This window comes from Trachinotus anak, unplaced genomic scaffold (genome assembly GCF_046630095.1).
Source record: "Trachinotus anak isolate AG129_WGS33_773 ecotype Australia unplaced genomic scaffold, CSIRO_AGI_Tana_v1 ptg000004l, whole genome shotgun sequence".
Classification (NCBI taxonomy): domain Eukaryota; kingdom Metazoa; phylum Chordata; class Actinopteri; order Carangiformes; family Carangidae; genus Trachinotus; species Trachinotus anak.
In genome coordinates, this window is record NW_027273855.1 from 25,249,464 (window position 1) to 25,269,790 (window position 20,327).

Sequence of the window (20,327 nt, forward strand, 5' to 3'; positions counted from 1 at the left end):
GCCCTTTGATACTTTCACAGTATTAATACAGAACCTAGACCTGCTTTATAATCAAAAACACATGGACATCTACCTTTATGGCCTACAATGTGGGACCTTTAAAATTCATCCAATGAGGAACATGAATTTGCACAAAATTTCATGGCAGTCCAGGCAGTAGTTGCCAAAAATCTCATTTAAATCATAAATGTGAACCTCATGGTGGTGCCAGAGGAAAGGTCAGAGGATCACTACAGTGACACAGAAACATCACCTGGAGACCATGAATGTTTGTGCAAAATTTGGTGCCAATCAATTGAGCAGATGTTAAGATGTTTCACTGGATAAGTTAAAACATATCTGAAAAGTCACAAGGGATGATCCTCTAGGCTTGATGATGTTTTTGTTGAGGTATTTCAGTAAAGCAGAAAACATCAGGGGTTCACCAACATCAGGCGGCTTCATTGAAATGAAATCATGAAATTTCATGGTGAGATATTTCAGTCTGGGCCAAAGTGTTGAACCAATAAACTGAGCGTTTACAACCAGATGAAACATTTCCCAAGTGTCATCAAGCGCAAACATTTTCTCCAACAATAACGAGTCAAACACTTTTCAGAAATTCTTCATAAAATATATTTTGGTCCAAAAGCTGATTTGCAAAAATACAACATGTGCAATCATCGAGTAGATGAGGCATCACACAGAGTACTACTGTATCTACGCTGCCTTGCCAGTGTTAAGGAATGCTGTATCATCTCACTGTGTTAAGGTTAACTGCACAAGCTACTGAAATGTAGTGTTACGGTCTAAATGTTTAACACAGTACCCTGGTTATCACTAAATCATTACAATACACAGACAACAGTTCCTAGCTCTATTGCTATATTTTTCTAAATCTTATCCTATGACAATGATTCACATGGCGCACATTTTCCATTTCAATGCACAAAACACTACACTGTGTTCAGAAGGAGTCTGTCCAGAATAATGATGCATGGGCTCATTTTCAGGAGGTGTTTTGATGTTGAATGACACATCGACACGTGATGTATTTTATTAAAAAGGCAGGACTGATCCTAAACTTTGGACCAGTAGCTTCATTAATGCAGGTTCAGCTCTGTGGGTAAAGGAAATGCTCCATCGTCAGCCACCCCACGTTCTCCCTACAGGCTGTGGTCGCCCTGAGACGCAGGGCTGGCAAATATCTTCGATTTAAAACACACAGATTTACTGTTTCAACTGACAAGGCTGTTCTGTACATTAATTTAGAAATTTTGTGAAGACTTTGGTGGAAAAAAAAAAAGTGTTTGATCCATTGAAATTGTTTTTCGTTTGACACAGAGGTTGATTTAATCATATGCAAAGTACAAATCCTGCTTTGATAAAGCTTTGATCCCACACATTTGGCACTCTAAACATTCAAATGGCCTGCGTCTGTAGATAAATAATATTATTATACTAGACATGGTCACTGTCTAGACTACCAGGAAGAGGAATGTGAAAGAGACTGCTGCATCAATTTTTTTTTTTGTTTTTTTTTGTTTTAACTGTCCATTGTGAATCAGCTGCCAGTTAGCTTAGCTTAGCATAAAGAGTGAAAACAAGGGGAAAACAGCTAACAACCTTAGTCTAAAGTTCATTAATCACCATGTCATATTTTGCTTATTTTATCTGTATGAAAACTGAATCATAAAAATGAGACACTGCAGTTTTACAGTGTGTCACGTCCCGTTTGTGATTTTTCAGTTGCCGTGACTCAGTTCCCCAGAATTCATTGCATAATTCGAAGTGCTGGTACACACAGTTTCCAGTCTTTATTGCTAAGCTATGCTAACCATGCCCTGGCTGTAGCTTCATCTTTAACAGACATATGAGAATGGCATCAGTCTTCTCATCTAACTCTCAACAAGAGAGCGAATGAGCTCATTTCTAAATATGTCTATTTATGTTTAGTTCTCGTCTGGGGAACCAGAGCAAAGTGAAAAAATATTAAATATATTGATATTTGATCTATTACTGATGTGGTCTAACACTGATCAACAGCAGTTTGTTTCCACGTACCCTATTGCTCCAGAGTTATTCCATTAAGAGTGCTTAATATTTATAAGAAATACATCTTAAATCTTAAAAATAAATATATGCATCAGAAGTAGTACATTATATTGCTACAACGAAAGAACGCAGTTTCCTTTCAGATCACCAAATTTCAATAATGATCTGTATGTGCATACTTTTTTTTTGGTCAATGATAAATTGACTTTTGGATCAGTTGATGTCAGTGTTCACAGCCGAGTGTTACGCAAAAATGTTTGAGATGAAGTCACGAAATCGTTTGGCGTACTGCTCGGGGTGGACTGTGGAGATTTCAGCACCAGCCTGCGACAGAGAGAGGAGATGGAGACACAGCAAAAAATAAATAAATAAAAGGTCAACAACATCATCTGTTTACATCGTATATTTCCTGATGTGACATGAGTGCAAACATCAAACACCAACACTCTGCTTTGTGCAGGTACGACTGAATGTTTTGAAGAGCTGACAGCCCCCCTCCCCCCTCTTTCCTCCCCTTCCTGTGCTACTCACCCCGTGTTTGACAGTTTTTGCTGCATGAGCAGCTTTCTTCTTGGTGTCGTACTGAGTGAGTACATCAATCAGGCCCATGAAATAGACCTCCCTCTGAGGGGCTCCTGAGAGGAAAGGCGGAGAACAACCAGGGTTATTTTTATTGGGTCTGCATTGACACAGCACCGACAGGCCTCATATAAATATCATCAACATAAAAGCTCCCTGTTAGGAAATGAATCTCAAAAACCTCTAAAACTGTATTATTATTATTTTGTGGGTGACCTAGATGATGATTGTGGAGCTGAAATTATAACACACGCAACGCAAAGATAAACAAGATCCAGACGTTCGGTCTTCATCAGTCTCATAAAGATTAATCAGGCTGAAACTAACATTTTTTTCATTATCAGTTAACTGACAGTTATTTTCTCAATTATTTGTTTTGCCTATGAAATGTTTGAAAACTGAAAAAAAACAAACAAAAAAAAAAACAAAAAACAACTCAAACATATTCTGTTAGACAGAAAGTGTAAATTATTGGCATCTCTGCTTGAAAAGTAAATCAAATGATCAATCAGCTATTATTACAAGTTTCTGATTCATTTTCAGCTCTGCAGTTTACAGTATTCTAATGCTGAGACAGTCAATTAATCAACAATGAATCGACTATTCTCAAAAATGTTAAAATAGTTTTGCAGGTATTTGGTCATAAACCAAAGAAATGGACAAGTAGAATTTTTTACCTGATGACAGACGAAAAGTCATTTGAATAAATCATCCAAACCAAGTTTTTCTGTACATTTCACAGAATATGTGAAAAACCTGTCCTGCTGTTGGCGCTAGTGGAACAGGCACAGCATCACCAGAATCATTACACTTCATTGATTCATTACCATGGATGTTTGTACAGAATCTTATGGCAATCCATCCGATGACTGTTGAGATACTTCAGGTTTATGCATCATAATAATTCAATCTGATAAACTGTCAAAACATGCACAAGCCTAAAAAGGGACGTATATTGGTACTCAGTATCAGGGATGAGTTTAAGTATTAAAATCAGTATCTGGAGAGAAGAAGGTGGATAAGTTCATCTCTGCCCGAAAAACAAATCTGAGACAAGGAGTATTCACCTGGGCAGCTGCCGACCGCGTACACGTCCACATAGGGGTCGAACTCTCCGGGCCCCAGAGGTTTGCAGGAGGACATGTAACCGGCGATTCCCTCTGGAGAGGTGCCGTAAGATCCCACCGTGGGGCCCAGAGCCAGGCCGTTCTCTGCGTCCTGTTCTTCCTCGTTGGACACCTCCTCTCCCTCCTCCTCCTCCCGCTCGGCTCGGCCCACGTCATGGATGCCGAGCAGCAGGCTGTAGTCCATGATCTTCAGCTTCACCAGAAACTGGGGGGGGGGGCAGGAGAGGGATGTTTGCTAAGAGGCTTTAACAACAATTTTCATCCATAAGTAATTGTTTTAAGTCATTTTTTAACATTCTGCTTTCAGCTTCTCAAATGTGCTTTTCTCTGTTTTCTATGAGAGTAAACTGAAATTGTTGTGTTGTTCAAAACTCAAAGATATTCAATGTCAACTTACATTATGGTAAATTGTGAATTTTCTGAAATTTCACAGACAAAATTGCAGATTAATCATTCATGAAAATTACGGTTGTTTAGCTCACAGATTGGGACATTTTGTCCCAAATCCAAAGATAATCAATTTACTATGATGGAAAACAAAGAAAACCAGAATATATTCATATATCAGAGGCTGGAACCAGTGAATTTTAGCCATTTTTGCTTAAAATTTTCTTAATGATTTGAAATGGTTTCTGAATAATCCTCTATCGATAATATGTTTCAACTCTAGTTTAATGTCTTAATATTTAATATCACCTCCTTCCCCGTTCAATGAATTACACATCCATCCTCCTGCTGCCAGAGTGCTACATCGCCAATGTGCAGATGCTGCCGCTGTGTGGCCGAGGTTTGCAACAACACGTCACACACGTCACCCACCTCCACATCTCTGTTCAGTTTCTCCATGAACTTCTCCTTCTGCTCCTCGGTTACGTAAACCTTCTGCATGTTGTTCCTGAAGTCCATGTCCTTGAAGGTTGGAAGCTCTTTTACCTTTAGGAGCAAAAACACATCTTTTAATGGGATATATGGGATAGAAGAGAAGACAGCTAATAATGATGTATAATGGATGTTACAATTTACCCGTTCTTTGTCACTTGCTTCACGAGCCACCAGAGAGCCCTGCAACAACAACTGGAAATCAGGGCTGCAGCAAACTATTAATTTCATTATCAGTTAATCGGTGAATCTGGTTTGGTCTATAAAAGGTCAGAAAACAGTGTAAAACGTCAACGGCTGTTGTTTTGCAAATATCTTCTTTTGTCTGATCAACAGTCTAAAACCCAAAGGTCATCAGTTTGCAATGATGCAAAACTGACAAAGGTAAAACCTCACAGCTGAGAAGCAGAAATAAGGCAAAGTTTGGCATTTTTTGCTTAAAATTTTACAAAAGATTAATCAATTATCAGAATTGTTAAATATTTTTCAGTTTTTCAACTAAATGATTAATCAACTTATCCCTTCAGTTCCAATGTAAATCACCTCTTCACCTTTCTACATCTCCCTCAAACTGCAGGGCCGTGTCAGAGCAAACTGAAGCATGCGTGACTTCCACATTGTTCTGTGAAGCGGTGATGAGAAGTTGGACGTGCGATTACAAAGGTCAGACTCTTTGTGCCGTGCAGTTCCTCCTCACCTTCAGGTCGTACTTCCTGTGTACCACCAGTCTGTGGCTGAACATGTTCCTCATGACGATCAGGTAGGTCTCCTCGCTGTCCACGCTCACCCGGTACATACCCAGGAACTGCGGCAGCAGGGTGCTTCCATGACACTTGACTATGTGCTGCAGGGAGGAAACGACGGGGAATTTACACGACAGGTGCAGAAAAGTGGATTCATGTCGTAGACAGCCTCAGAGGTTCAAAATGTTAATAATAAAATACAGTAAAAGAGTATAAGAATGATTCACAGGTGAAAACAATGACAACATGGCACAGTTGTTACATCTGGAAACATCCAAAGGTCGCTCTGCATGTGAACCAGTTACTGAGTGGATCCAGGTTAGGCTTTTAGCTGTGCTCAGCACTTGCTGTAGCAGTTAGTTAAAATAGACTCGCACTTCAGACTGACCTCATTCAGTGTCCCCTGAACACACCGGATGAGCTGGATGGTAAAAAGACATCGTTCTTTGTGTCCAAACACTGTTTTGTACATTGATTTTTATGGTTCTACCCTCTGGGCGCTCACACAGTGGGACAAACACTCACAGTACCATGGGCAGCCGGTACGAGCCGGGACTGTGATGCACATTATAACGTGCACTTTTAAAGTGTTTGTGAAGGAATTTGGAAACTATTCAATCTGTATTTAAGGCTGATGTTGTGAATTAAATATATCAAATCATGTTTGAATGTAAATGTAATGGTACAACTTAAAAGAAAGATTAAACTTATTTTTAATATTCGTTTTGATTTAAATGTCCCATACTGTACAAAGGTAGATGTCCATGTGTTTTATTGATTATAAAGCAGGTCTAGGTTCTAAATTAACACTATGAAAGTATCAAAGCCTCAGTCCACAGAAAAATGCACACAGCCTGTATTCAGAAACTGAGCCTTAAAACGAGCTGTCAGGACTTCTGTCACTTTGTGATGTCACAACTATACTGTCACTGCCCTTAGCCAAGCTGCCAGTAAGGCCTCCTTGGACCCAGCCCCAGGATTTGGTTTCTCTTGAGTCTTTACCTGAAATCTACTATATTATTTTTCGATCACTCAGAACACAGTTAGCCAATCAGAAGAGAGGCTCAGAGTCTCTCTTCTGATTGGCTCATCGATCTCCAGAGAGAAGCCTGAGAGAGGAGATGTAAAACTACACTGAGATGGTTTTTTGGTTCGTAAAACCCACAAATATATCTTCTTATGAATATCAACACTTCAAATAAAACACAGGAAATATGGGGTTTTTTAAATTACATATGCTCTGTTTTGAAACCTGATATCTTTCAAACTGACTCTTTACAAATAGAGATTAGCACTAAAACAACAACAAATAAACAACACCATCACTATTATCAATCTGTCTCACAGCCCGGTATCCTTCATTATGGCTATTTGAAGCCAGTTCTCCATCTGCAGCTCATGTATGTGAGCATTAATGATTTATGTGGTCAAAAAATACTGATTTCGCATTCAGAGCCTGACACTACACCCTCCACCTGTCAAACAACAAAACCTGATCCTAAAATACCTAAAAGCCAAAAGCACAACGATGATAAAGCCTTCTAGAGAACAGCCGTCGTGCCTGGGCCAGCTGTTTCAGCACAGCATCTCAGTGTTCAGTTCTCTCTCAAGAGATGATTCAGCTGAAAAACACAGACAGGTTCATGCAAAACAGCTGTTCGGCATTTTTAAACATGCACCGAGACTAAATATTGACTAGAAACCTGATACAATAAACTGCAACCTGCAAACTGTCATGATCTATAAAGAAAACTCTGCAATGTGGACGCAGTCAGTGTGATAACAATGACTTCATTCAGGGCCAAGTGAATAAAAAGACTCTGAAACAGAGCTGCCATTTTCCTCATCTCCCTCTCAGTTTTATGTAGGCTGCATAACCACAGGCTACACATTCCAATAAGAGCTGAAAGCAGCCGAAAGTTTACTCAGTGGTACGTTTAGCCTGAAGTGAGCCCTGGTTTTCTGAAGTATCTACTTGACTCAGTGATACAAGTCTGAACACTGACTCCAGCCTGGGCTGCAAATGTGAAATAAAGCCAAGTAGAAACAAACAAAATAGAGGTGAGAGCATGTCACCTCGCTCTTATCTCTCCCACAAATGTACTCTACTATTTACATGAACATTGATGTGTAGATATGAACATTTGCATATCTGTCACAAACCAACAATTATATAACTGAGCATTTGTTCTGTCGCCTGCGCTCAGTGACATCAGCTAACCTTCTGCAGAGGGATATTCTGCCTCCTCCCCCACAGGGAGGTCAGCGGTCGGGCTCAGTTTGAGAGAAGCACCTTGAGGCCACATTTAGTGTCTTGCTTTAGGACCCTTCAGCGGGACAGATGTTTGCCGTCCTCGGGTTAAGTACATAGCTGTCTTCCCGCTCACTGCTCCACTCTGCTGCTCCCAGCAACACTTTAAATCTAAAAATAGTCATTTTTGGGTCGACCTCACTCACTTGTGGCAGAATTTTTTTTTTTTAAATGCCCCAGCAAGTGCTCATTTTAGGAACTCCAACAAACGCTCTCAGGGCTTTTTTTGCCACACAAAGGTTACAGAGGAAACATGTAGGACACGCAACACTTTGGATGTAAACAGTTAGTAAGGCAGACAGGGGGTCAGTGTGCGGATGTCAACACACCTGGAGACTGACAGAAAAAAACTTTACTGATGAATGACTGAGGGAATGATTGAATGAACAGAAAGGATTCAGATTGGAGATGTTCACAGGGAGTTTATTTATAGCCCAAGTTTCACTGCAGGATCTATAACTGGGGCTTACTCCAAAATTCATGTCACCTATTTATTACTACAACACATCCTGCAGCTTCTGGGCAGATCTTGGTCCAGGTTAAAACTCAATCAGTATTGCTGTTCCACCTTTAAGCCAGCAGTGGAGGTAGTCATGGAGCTGAACTGACATCTGTGTTAAAGGGGAAGAAGCTAGCATGGTGGGACAGACGCAGACACAGACGCCGTCATGCTATCTAAACACAGCATTATGCTGGCTTATATGTTTCAGTGTAAACAAGCAACAGCAGCATAATGAGGGGTCTCATTATGCTGCCCAAAAAATAATGTATATATTAATTAAATATTTTTAAGATTTACATCTTTAGTAGGAGCCAGTGAGATTGGAGCCACAGACAGGGGCAGGGAAATTCAAACACGTTCCTGGTTTCTGTCTTTTCATTACATTTCTTGACAGTAAGAACATACAGGAGATAACAGGACTTACTTCAACCATCTAGACCTCACCTGGTGATACTCTGACAGGATGCTGTGCATGTCCGCAACATCCTCGCTGGAGATTTGCTTGACAACCAGCGTTCGGTCATAGGAGTTGAGGAGCAGACCCTCTCCCTGGTCGTCTACACTCCTCAATGGGGGGCTGCGAGTCAACGACACCTGGGGATTGTAAGACACATGTTGTAAGATACATCTCTTTGTATTTACAATCATGGGACAGTAAATAAAAAGATCATAAAAAAATAAATAGGGCCATCAGTACATCACATACCTGATAGTCCAGATCCTCAATACCGAACCGTTCCCTCAGATTTCGGAAGACCTGAGGACAGTACTCCTTGAACTTGAAATGTCCTGGAAGGTTTTCTCTGCAAAGGGGAGGGGAGGAGGGACAGTGAGAAGGAGCACATTCTCAACAAACAGATCTTTCAAGCTCTTTGACACGGGCTTAAAAATCCAAAATATCCTTTCAGCTCTGTAGTCCAACACAGACTTCAGGCCTGTTTTCATTTCTCAAAAGCCTCAAAGGCCACCAAGACGTTGTCCGTTACAGTTTTATATTTATAGGTTATATTATATTTCAACGTATGCTGCTTATATTCTTATTTCTGTGGCTTACTTGTTGAAGAGGTGGTTGTTGACTTTGATCTTAGTGTTGGCCTTAAAGTCATCAGGCAGCAGCATGACAGGAACAGGCACCTGGTTGAGATCATTGATCTGCAGGAAGAAGGTAATTACAATCATTACATTAAATGCAACTAATGATTATTGTCCTTATCACTTACAGAGCTACAATCATTAGGGGATTAATCAATTAGATACTTTTGCAAGCAAAATGCCATTTAATGGTTCCTGCTACCAAATGTTAAAATACGTTACTCACCTCATTTTAAAATCATATTAAACTGAAAATTTGGAGGTTTTGGACAAAACAAGACAAATGATCAATGATGAATCACCTTGAGCTATAAAATCATGATGGGTATTTTTTACTGTTGCATAGGCCAAGCGAATGATTGATTAATCAAAATAAATAAATAAACCAGCTGTTTAATTAAAATGAAAATGTGTGATAGTTGCAGCCCCTTTCAATTAATCTATTTATTATCGTCACCATTAACTATTAGTCTAAAAAAAAAACATCACAAAACGGGGATCATGTCCACCATGGTGTCCGTGGTGATGCCGTCAAATGTCTTGTTTTGTCCAACTAACAGTGAAAATCCTAAAATATTTAGTTAACTACAATAAAGACGAGGAACAGGAGCAAAACCTTACATTTGAAAAGCTGGAAATTTTTCAGATTTTTGGTATTTTTCCTTGGGAAATTAAAACTGAATTCAAATTAACTGAGTATTAATAAATTATCGCTGACTAATTTTCTGTCAATTCATTAACTAACCTTTGCCCCAGTCTAAAATTAACTATAAGTGCATTTGCATTCTTGAAAGCATGATTTATAAACAGGGCTGGACACTGTTGGTGAAACACAGTGTTATTCATTCACACACCTGAGTGTGACGTTAGGTGATGTTATCGCTGTGCTGCATTCTTTCACCATCAGATTCACAGGAGTGATAACAATTTTTTTAATAATAAAAAGATGTAATAAAAAAGCGCCATAACGTTCAGCTCTGGTCCTGTTTTGACAGCTGTGTGGACTGATGTGTGAGTCAGAGTGAAAACCCCACCTGTCTGCATTCATGGCCGGGTCAAACTCCCGGGGGAACCGAGGATGAGAGACCCACCATGGCTGATGCTGCACCTCAGTGGTGTAAATTTCCAAAAAAAAAAAAAAAGCGAAACATGGCTACAAGTTATTATTTTTATTATTATCGATTAATCTGCTGTTTGTTTTTATACTTTTTTATAATTTCCCACAGTCACGGGTCAGTTTGCCTGTTAGACCTTTAACTACCGACGATAACAACCCGGGCTGAACCCGAGGCTTCTGGGGGCCTCTGCGGGTCCGGGGACCCTAAGCGGTTGTCCGCTTCAGCCCCGACGGTGGGCTAATCTGGGCCTGGGTGATACAGAATCTGAAGGGCGACCTGTTTCGGTCCGACAGCCTCAGATATCCGCCGCCCTGCCCGCTGGAAGTCGACTGCTAACGCTCCTGCTAACCGAGCTAGCTGAACGTTAGCCCGCACGGAGACGTTAGCTCACCGACTCACCGAGTGGTTGACGCCCCACATGAAGACACTCAGGACGGGGTCGCTGGCCCGAAACACCTTCACCTTCTGCTGCACAAAATGTTTCTTTTTCGTTTTCGTCTTGGGCGCCAGGATCACCATCGGACTGGAGGCGGACACCGAGCTCCCGAGGGCAGCCATGACCGTAGACGGGCTCTCTTCGTCCCCCCGTCGAGAGGCTGAGGGTTAAAGCGGCGACGCTTCCTCCCGAAGGCTGAGCTGAACTCTCACCGCTCCCCCCGACGGTCTCTCGCTCCGACAACCAAAGGTCAACCGTGAAACCCGGCTGCGCTACGCTGACTCCAAATTCACGTTTAAACTACCAGACTGAACCACCGCCTGCTGCCGTCCGCGCCATGTTCCTACTGACAGGGACACCCCCGCCCCCTCCCGCCCACCCGTGTTTTTATAAACCACGTGGTGGGGTTTTGATGGACAGATGGCAGGGACCAATGAAAACGGTCCTACTGCACCAGATGACCTCAGGTGGGCGGTACATCGCAGTCTTATGGTGCGTTCAGTGAAGACCCACGGTCGGAAATATAAGCTCTCTAGTTGGCCACATGATTAAACCTCAGGGCGCTGGTTCTCAAACCTTTTTTACTTGTGACCCCTGAAAACAAAGAATTGTCTTCATGTTACCCCCTCGTCATTTTACACATATTCAGGGGCGGAAGTAACGAATTACATCTACTCTCGTTACTGTAACAAAATCGTTTTTGTATTTTTTTGAGTATTTTTAAAAATCAGTAGCTTACTCGTACTTATGTATTTAAGTATTTCTTAACTCAAGTATTTTACTTTGCTACATTTAAAGTCTAAAAACTCTCGTAACTGAACAAAAGAAACTTGAGGAAGTGATGATTAACTTCATCAGAGCAAAAATGAAAAGAGTCAAACCATCATTGTTCCAGAGAAGAGGATGCACCACACGCACCTGCCAGGTCTGGAGAAAGGTACATGTTAAATAGGTTGTGCGCAGGGCAATGCAGCTCTTCTTTCTCTGGGTACTTCAACTCACTTAAACAATATGACTCACATTTTAAGCTTTGTTCACTGCTTACACTACAGTTTGCATCTTTCATCCCCTTTCCCCTTTTTTCCATCACTTAATAGAACTACAACTGCTTCTTCATACAAATTAAAGTCAGCAATGCAGTTTAGCTTCAGCTTACCCAATCCCACTGCATTTTCTTCAGAAAAGTTTTACTTTAAATTTTCCAGTACTTATTCCACCCCTGCACACATTTAGATCTTGTGTACAATTCAACCAAAGATTGATTATTTGGACACTTAATGAAACTGAAGATGTGAAGTCATCCAGTAATGATAATAAAAATAATAAAAATACTCAATGCAAATTAATTCCTGCATTGACAGTATTAAAGGTAAAATGAAATGAGTAGAATGAATTAACGGTTGAGTTCATTTAGCTCATTAATGCATCTGAAATAATAATGTAGTAAATAATAATATAACAGTCTAATATTTGTCATACTTGATATATAACTTGCTGATACTTATTGTACTGTAACGTTTTAAGTAGGAAGGCATGAAATGTGGAATAAATGCTTTTACTTTAAGTTAAGAATTTGAACGCTTCTTCCTCCACTGATTGGTAATGATTGCTATGATTGGCAGTTAAACATTTGTGATGGGTAGAGGTGAGTGATAATTAAAGATGAAGACAATCAGTCCAGTGGGAAAGTGAGTTCTCAGTTATTTTGATAGAGATGAAATCTCTTGTCGTTTGCTTGAATTCTATGTAGATTTAGCTGTGTACACTATGTACAGTAAATGTATGATACAATAGCTTGCATTATGTATGTATACATAGAAATATTTATCCTCTAGAGGGCAGAAAGACCCCAAAACACAGTGTCAGCATCAAGCTTTGAGGAAACCCACAGTCCTGAGGATTCCTGCAGCAACAGAGCTTCCCACAGTTTTATATTTAGCTTTGTCATTAAAGGGGAAGCGTTTAAGAATTGGACAACTGTTGAATTCATACTCCAAACACATAGGGGGCAACATATTACTGAAAAGTTGGAACAGTTATCATAAGAAACGAGGAAATGTACTTTTTGGCCCCCGTTATTCTCTAGACTGATGACGACAATTTCACACCCAGTCCTCCCAGTCAGAGAGACAGGGTGGACGTAGTGGTGGCAGAAGTAGAGGACGAGCCATGAGAGATGAACGCAAGGGAGAGAAAGAGCAGCCGGAGCAGCAGCATCGATGGCTGAGCTTCAGGAACGAGAGGATGAAGGTTGTTAAGAGAAGATGGCTGCAGCACAGGTTAGTGGTCTACTTCTTCATCCCTTCATGTTGGGCTGAGGGCCGACTGGACGCTACAGTGACTCACTATTGCCCCTCGAGGTACAAAGTGGTATTACAACACAAGACAGGCCAGGTGCTAGCTGGTTAGCATGCTAACTTCAGTAGATAGCGCTACAACACAACACCTAGACATTTTTGACATCACATCAAAACTGCTATTTCTTCACGTTCTGTTGATAACCTTAGTTTTTGGGTATTTTAAACAAGAGACAGATTAAAGAAAAAATGCAAATTTGTGCAGCAGTAGCTTTACTTGGTCAATCTCCAAAAACACTGAAGCCTATATTTTCCACAATGCAACTGCATAGTGTCTTTTCTTAAACCCTCTCTAACATGTCACCACATCTACAGTTTGTAACACAGACTTTCTCTTATGAAGTTATCTCCAAGCTCGAGCTGAGGCATAACCCTGATGACATCATCAGGGTTAATTAGACCACATTTCACAGACCGAATAGAAAAAAACTATGACACATAAACTAATCATCATGTGTAAAATCAGTAAAGTGCCCCATTAATGCTCCTTCTACAGACCTTTTACATGACCAGGAATCATTTGATTCAGTGATAATACGAGAAAAATATTTATTGCAGCTTTAATGATATTCAGCAGCCCTTCAGCATCTTGACAGCAACTCTACTTATTTCCTCTGTGTTATGTTTCACATTCATATAATCAGTCTTTCCACTCAGGTGCATTGAAATGCTGTGATCATTGTTTATTTTTACAGATAATAATTAATGTTATGTGTCTCTTTGAGATAATGAGATGAGAATGTAAAGGTTCACATCCTGTTGAAAAGCAGTGTTTCACTGGCCTCTCTGGTTGGAAGCTTCAGGCCTGATTCACCTCTGCTGACTGTAGCTGGGTAAACAATAAAAATAAGAATGAATGAAAAACAAATGATTCAAAATCATTTTATTTTCGGTCAGAAGAGTGTTTTGTTACATCTGTAACCCAAAGCAACTGATTAAACCACTGGAGGTCAGCAAAAACAAGATTTTTAGCTGGTGTTGACCAAATTTTCAGGAGGTTTAAAAAAAAAGGCCAGAAAGTGGGAACAAATAAAGGCATTCAAAGATTGATATTTGATGAAGTCATGTGGGACTGTGATATACAAAAATTGAATTTTAGATTTAAGAAATTTACATTTTAAAATAAAAAATCCTTGAGAATCAATGTTATTATCCCATATTTGTTGCTCCTGCACAAGTTACATGTGACTGGGGAACCCCCACACGCAACGGTGTAATTAAAACCTGGCAGGAGAACAGATGCAAAAACCATGATCATAAACCAGATAAAACTGCTGATTATTAGAATACAGGCCTCCACTGTGCATTGCTGACTGCTTATCTTATCATCAACCTTCCCTGGGACAACAAATGAGAATTTCCCTTTTGGCTAAATCTGATATCACACTGATGTCAATTAACACGTGATGCGCCTAAAAAAAATCAATGAAGCTAAATTAAAATAATGGAAACATTCCTTATGAGGACCAAATGAGTGCAGGATCTTTGGTATCAACTCTTGCTTGATACTAGAGGCCAAGCAAAGTATGTGTTATATGTGAAGGAATGTATAGCTAATTATTATTTTAACATCTGGACCTTTATTAAACTTTGACCCGTAACTGAGTCACTCCAATCTATGTGCATCCAACACTCTTAATAGAACATTTGGTCATTGAATTTTAAAATATAAATATAACATCATAATTGTATGGTTTTAATTGAATTATACAGAACTGTGCTTGTGCTTAACAGACATATCAGCGGCTTCATCTGCTCAATGCACAGAAAAGAACCTCCAAGAATAGCCAATGCAACCACCCTAGATAGAGAAGTAGGACGTGTGGTGGTGTGATTCTACAAAGGATCATGCTTCCTCCTTCATTTTCTGCAAGGCCTTCATTTCATATTATGCATGGACAAATGGGATATTCTATGCTGTTACCTTGGAAACAGGCATGTATCGAGTCCCTGTGTGGAGAAGAGGGAGAGAATTATCCTTTATGTGCCTAGTAATGGCAGAAAAGCAGCATGACTCTAATGTGCTCTAATGTGTAATTTCTGTTTCACTGCTGGCAAATGGTTACTGTGACTGCAGAGGGGTTTCTCACAGGCACAGCGAATGGATATGAGCATGAAGCCTCAAACCAATGATATATAGATCAATAATACAATAAATTGTTCATATGATTCAGAGAAACCCTCATTCAGGTACTTTTTTTTTTTTTTTGCTGAATGAGGTTCCTGAGGCTTCAGAGGTGACTCTGAGGGAGTGTCCCACATTTTTTTTTTCTTCCTGCGTTTGCTAATATGTTTGAAACTTACACTTCTATGAAACGAAGGATTTACACTTGTGCTTGTTCTCCTGAATCTTCCTACAAATGATTTAGTATCATGGTATCATTCATCTTCATCAGTATTGTCACGTTAGGCAGCATGTTATCGTTGTAGCTGGTTGGTGTCAACCTCATTTGAACTAATTTATAAACTATGTATTATATTTCATAAGATGGTGATAGGTTTTGTCTGTAAAATATTGATCTTTAAAGTGAATAGCAACTGTTGCTGTTAAACATGGAGGAGTATAAAGTACAGTATTTAATTACAAATGAAGTAATAGTAGTAAAGTACCTCCAAAGTGTACTTTTAAGTAAATGTTCTCAGTTACTTTCCACAGTGTTGTCATGTTGTTTGTTTTGAAATTTTTTAATTTCAATGAGGATCTTGATTCAGGTTGACATCTTCATAATCATTGCTATCTTTGGCCTGCCTCTCCTTATCATCATCATCATCATCATCATCATCATCATCATCATCATCATCATCCTCATCCTCATCATCATCATCATCATCATCAACAGCAGCATCATTAAAATCTCTTACATATATCCTGTCCCGATCTTCACCTCACGTTACTGACACCATTTAAAGTGCATTTCATTGAAAGAACACACTGAATGCCAGTTGTTATATTAATATATGTTTTATTCTTCTCCATTTTTATTATCATTATGTTTTATTTTCATATTTGCAAATCTTAAGGTCCTTTGTGCAGGGACCTGTCATCACGGCACACACATTGGCACAACAAGATTGGTCAGAAATAGATAAATTCTAATCACACTTTAATAGCACACAATTTCATGACTTTTGCAAGGACTTGGGAAAGACATACTATAACAATAACAAATCTGATCATTTTTTTTTCCACCTCTATTGAAATCTGAATTTTATCGTATGATGTGCCAAAATAAAACATAATAGTAACATGGACATTCTCCATTCTCAAATGAATAAAGCATAAATAAAAAGGAAATTAAAAACATGAGCTAGAACCATAAGATGTACAGCAGTTAATAGAATAGAGCTCTGATGAATGTGAAGTGAAGTTTTGCCATAAAGGTGCCTCTGAAGCGCAACACTTCCCCTAACATGAAATAAAATAATCTCTGTCTTTAAATAAGAAACTGCTGACAATATAAAAATACATGGCATTGTACTGTAGTTCATTAAATAAACCAACAATTCATATATAAAATATTATATTGACGTGTATAAAAATATGCCTTACAACTTTTTGAAAAGGGTAACAGCCGTAAGCTTTTTGTCTGCCACTTCAGAACACACAGTCGACCACAAAAATCCAACATATGTACAAACAATCAACTAATAAGCAGTCAGAACGCCATTTTGACAAATAAAGTGAACAGAAGCATCCAGGATCATATTTGTATGACTATTTTTTCTGACTTTACATATATATAAGATACTGTAAGATTCAAGCAGTACTTGATGGAAATACATACTCAAAAATAAATTAATAGAAAAGAAATATTCTGTCAATTAGGTATGTTGATATCAGTGTATCTTTGGAGAGAGGGAGAGAGGACGGTGAGGGAGACACGTTTTTCAAACGTTTGTGTCACATCACCTGCGTAACAGTATTTCAGCCCACTGAGATCAGAACAAACACAGGCAGTGTCAGCTATCCTAAAGTAAAAAGGAACATAAAAATCTACCAGAAAGCCGGGACAAGAGCCAGGGAATATAGAGATCATTCGGAGTAATACCGCTTGGATCACTGAGGCAGTTCACGGAGCATTAATGTGAGCATGCAGCATGTCACCGGACGACGCAGAGGACGTTGCTGCAACTGTTGAACATTCAGGCAGATGTTATTGTTGCTGTGACTGTGAGGGTGTGTGTGTGCGTGTGTGCGTGTTTGTGTGTGCGTGTGTGTCTTGCTTCTAGAGAGGACATGAACGTTAACTGGTGTGTATTTTCCATAGGAAGTGGTTTATCCCTGCTACCTCCTGTCCAGGCAGTGTCTAGCACATGCTAAAGCCACCCCCTCTCCCTGTGCTCCTGCTGCTCCACCACCTCCTCCTCCTCCTCTCCTCCTTCTCCTCTTCCTCCAGGCTCAGAGCAATAGGACAGACTCATCCCTCACTCCCCATCGCATGGTAAAGTGCCATCTTCGCTGGCACGTGAGGGCACGGGCGTGCCGAGCTCATCCACGCACCAGCAATGGCCACGCTGCATGCCCTTGGAGGAGCGGCACTGTGCGAGATTAAAAGACAGAGAGGGAGATTTTGAAAGGGAGAGAAGGGCGGAGATTGAGTGGGAGAGTGGGAAAGGTGGTGAGAGAGGAAGAGAGAGAAAATGATATGTCATCATAGCGCAGTACTGATTCTCTGAGCCCACAGCTGAGAGGCTCAGAAAGAGAAGTGTCAGTTATTCTCAGCCCCTGTGGTCAGAGACAAATCTGTGGATGCACCGAACAGAAATCTGCAGTGGAGTGCAGCTCTGACACTCAGGGATATACACAGTGACACCAAGTCAGTGCAGCAAACACACATATTCACATCTAACAAAGTTCCAGTGTTATGTTTCATGATGATCCAGGTGACATGTTGAATACTCTACCTGCTTTTTCCTGTAGAAGCCGCGGGTGTCACAGTTGGGTATATAGATGTCACGGTCAGACTGGAAGATTGTCAGCTCAAGACCCCTCAGGACACTATTGAGCAGCTTGCGGCAGGGTGCCTGAAAACAGCAATGCAGAGTGTGACTTCAAACATCACTGGAGGCAAAGATAGAGGACCTGTCTTCATCTGGAGAAGAGTGCCCCCCCCTCAGGTGATGGTGTTGGCAGAAATCCTCTTTGATCACAAAACATGTCGATGTGAATCACAAAGGATTAGCTACTGTGATGCAGCAACAGAGCCAGAGGCTGGGAATATGTATATTTATATATATCAGATGTCACATATTGTATAACATTATATAACCATATTGTTACACAATGCTTTGGCTTTTCAGGTCACTGAATGGTTTGAAGTGACTGTGCGTTTTTGTGTCACTTTGTGAAATTAAACTTGATCATTTGCGTGACTATTGTCGCTCCCATGACAACACACATATTAGCTGAAATGCTGCAGATCAGCCGGCTTGCAAAGTGAAAAATCTGTGGCGGCAGCGGCCGACTTGAAACTTTCCTGATTCACATCATGCTCAATTAGTTCTGCCGCATAGCAGCGCACACATCATGCACCATAATGCATGGCTTCAGAGCAGTGTGTGTACATGCCACTGCAACACCCAAAACAGCAGAGGATCTATGGTTCTAACTCTCTATAATGCAATGCAGCTTGATATACAACCGTTTTCACCACATTTGATGTGTATTAATACAATATTGTCACATGAAATGCTTCATGCACCTCATTCAGGTAGGGATCCGTCAGCTTCATTCATTAAAGACTGTGAAATAAGAGCATGAACTTACTTTTTCAATGTCACCACTGTGTGAGGGATGTGGACCTGAGAGGAAACGACACACCAGCATGAGAATGTGACATTAAACCATCTTTAACGTCACCATTAACATCAAACCACATCCAATGTCACCTTTTACAATATATGCCACGTAGAAATATCTAGACATCTTCACATCTTTGTGCACAAGACATTACTAAGCAGCCACACAGATTAGATTTATCTGGGGGTGGTCATTCAATGAGAGACCTAATTTCCATCAGTATATTTCCTTCTCAGATAGTTAATCGCAGTATCTCTGTTTGAACAGTAGATGGGGATCACTGCAACAAAAAGCAGCTTGATCAGGCCGTAGGTGACACTGTGTCAGTTTCACATTCACTCTAATCCTCTACAGGGAGCATGACTTGTAGGAAAGATCACTGTCATGCACCCTGTCATTGGAATGGATGAATAAATGACACTGTACAAATCGTATAAATGCATTTTAACTTAAACATTGTTGCAACAACCCAAGACTGAATAAAATCTCACTGAATATATTTCAGGACTAAACCCTGTGTTTTTGGGAATTTTCCATCATTTCTGATTAACAACAGGCAGGACTGTAACGACAAATGACATTTTTATCACAGTGGCTCCAGAGGCACTGCAGAGCAGTAATGGATTGTAGAGGTTTGCAAATTCATCAGTGGTGCACAAAATGCATCCAGGCTTAAATGTCACACACTAATTGGCCTTTCTTTTTGTTGGTGAGTGACACAGCATCACATGCGATTTACAGACACACAAGAGGCACACTTCATGTGCCATTATGTGTGGTGCCTGTGACAATATCCTCAATAAACCACTGCACATTTCAAGGCTACCTGCAGTGTCCATGCATGTGCATCTATGGGCGCATGCATGTACGTGTGCATACGTGATTCCATGCACGTGTGTGTGTGTGTGTATATATACAGTATCTTACCTGTTGGGGGGGGCCTCTCAGTGGGACTAGTCCTGCTGTGCTTGGCGCAAATGCCCCTTCCCTGCAACAGAGCCTGGAGGGGGCTGTGCTCCCGTGGCGGGGGAACACAGCGAAGCCCCTTGGCACAGCTCAGCGTGTACACACCACAGGGCTCTCCCTGGGCCAACACTGACGTGCTGCCGGCAACATTATGGTCCCTGGGGGGCCGACCTGCCCCCAGTGGATCCCTGCAGGAGGGACAGACCTTGAAGGGCCCCAAGCGGTTTGCCCCGGTCCATGATCCGCAGTGGGCAATCAGCAACAAAACAACGGTTGTTAAGTTAGAAAGGATAGGCATTTTCTGTCCAGGTCTCAGGTTCTCCACACTGTCACTCTCTGTCAGTTAAATGTGGCTGATGCTATTTCTGGATGTATATTTCTCT

At 40.6% G+C, this 20,327-nt stretch overlaps 2 protein-coding genes across 3 annotated transcripts; both read right to left on the reverse strand.

Annotated features, from left to right (window-relative positions):
• Positions 1 to 599: 599 nt before the first annotated feature.
• Positions 600 to 11,195, reverse strand: pip4k2ca (phosphatidylinositol-5-phosphate 4-kinase, type II, gamma a). 2 transcript variants are annotated; one of them, XM_071477442.1, is made up of 10 exons: positions 10,785 to 11,194; positions 9,230 to 9,327; positions 8,882 to 8,978; positions 8,620 to 8,769; positions 5,317 to 5,463; positions 4,764 to 4,802; positions 4,560 to 4,673; positions 3,681 to 3,945; positions 2,566 to 2,669; positions 600 to 2,358 (listed from the first exon to the last, which is right to left on the reverse strand). In XM_071477442.1, exons 1-10 carry the CDS (start codon positions 10,941 to 10,943, stop codon positions 2,278 to 2,280), a joined length of 1,254 nt encoding a protein of 417 aa, XP_071333543.1. In that variant the 5' UTR covers positions 10,944 to 11,194; the 3' UTR covers positions 600 to 2,277. The 2 variants fall into 2 exon arrangements, with proteins under 2 accessions (XP_071333543.1, XP_071333542.1); XM_071477441.1 differs by having other exon boundaries at positions 4,560 to 4,802; positions 10,785 to 11,195.
• Positions 11,196 to 16,112: 4,917 nt separating this feature from the next.
• On the reverse strand, positions 16,113 to 20,279 carry igfbp6b (insulin-like growth factor binding protein 6b). Its single transcript, XM_071477451.1, has 4 exons — positions 19,906 to 20,279; positions 18,946 to 18,980; positions 18,084 to 18,203; positions 16,113 to 17,717 (listed from the first exon to the last, which is right to left on the reverse strand). The coding sequence occupies exons 1-4, from the start codon at positions 20,240 to 20,242 to the stop codon at positions 17,604 to 17,606; spliced, it is 606 nt and encodes a 201-aa protein (XP_071333552.1). The 5' UTR covers positions 20,243 to 20,279; the 3' UTR covers positions 16,113 to 17,603.
• Between the last annotated feature and the right edge of the window lie 48 nt (positions 20,280 to 20,327).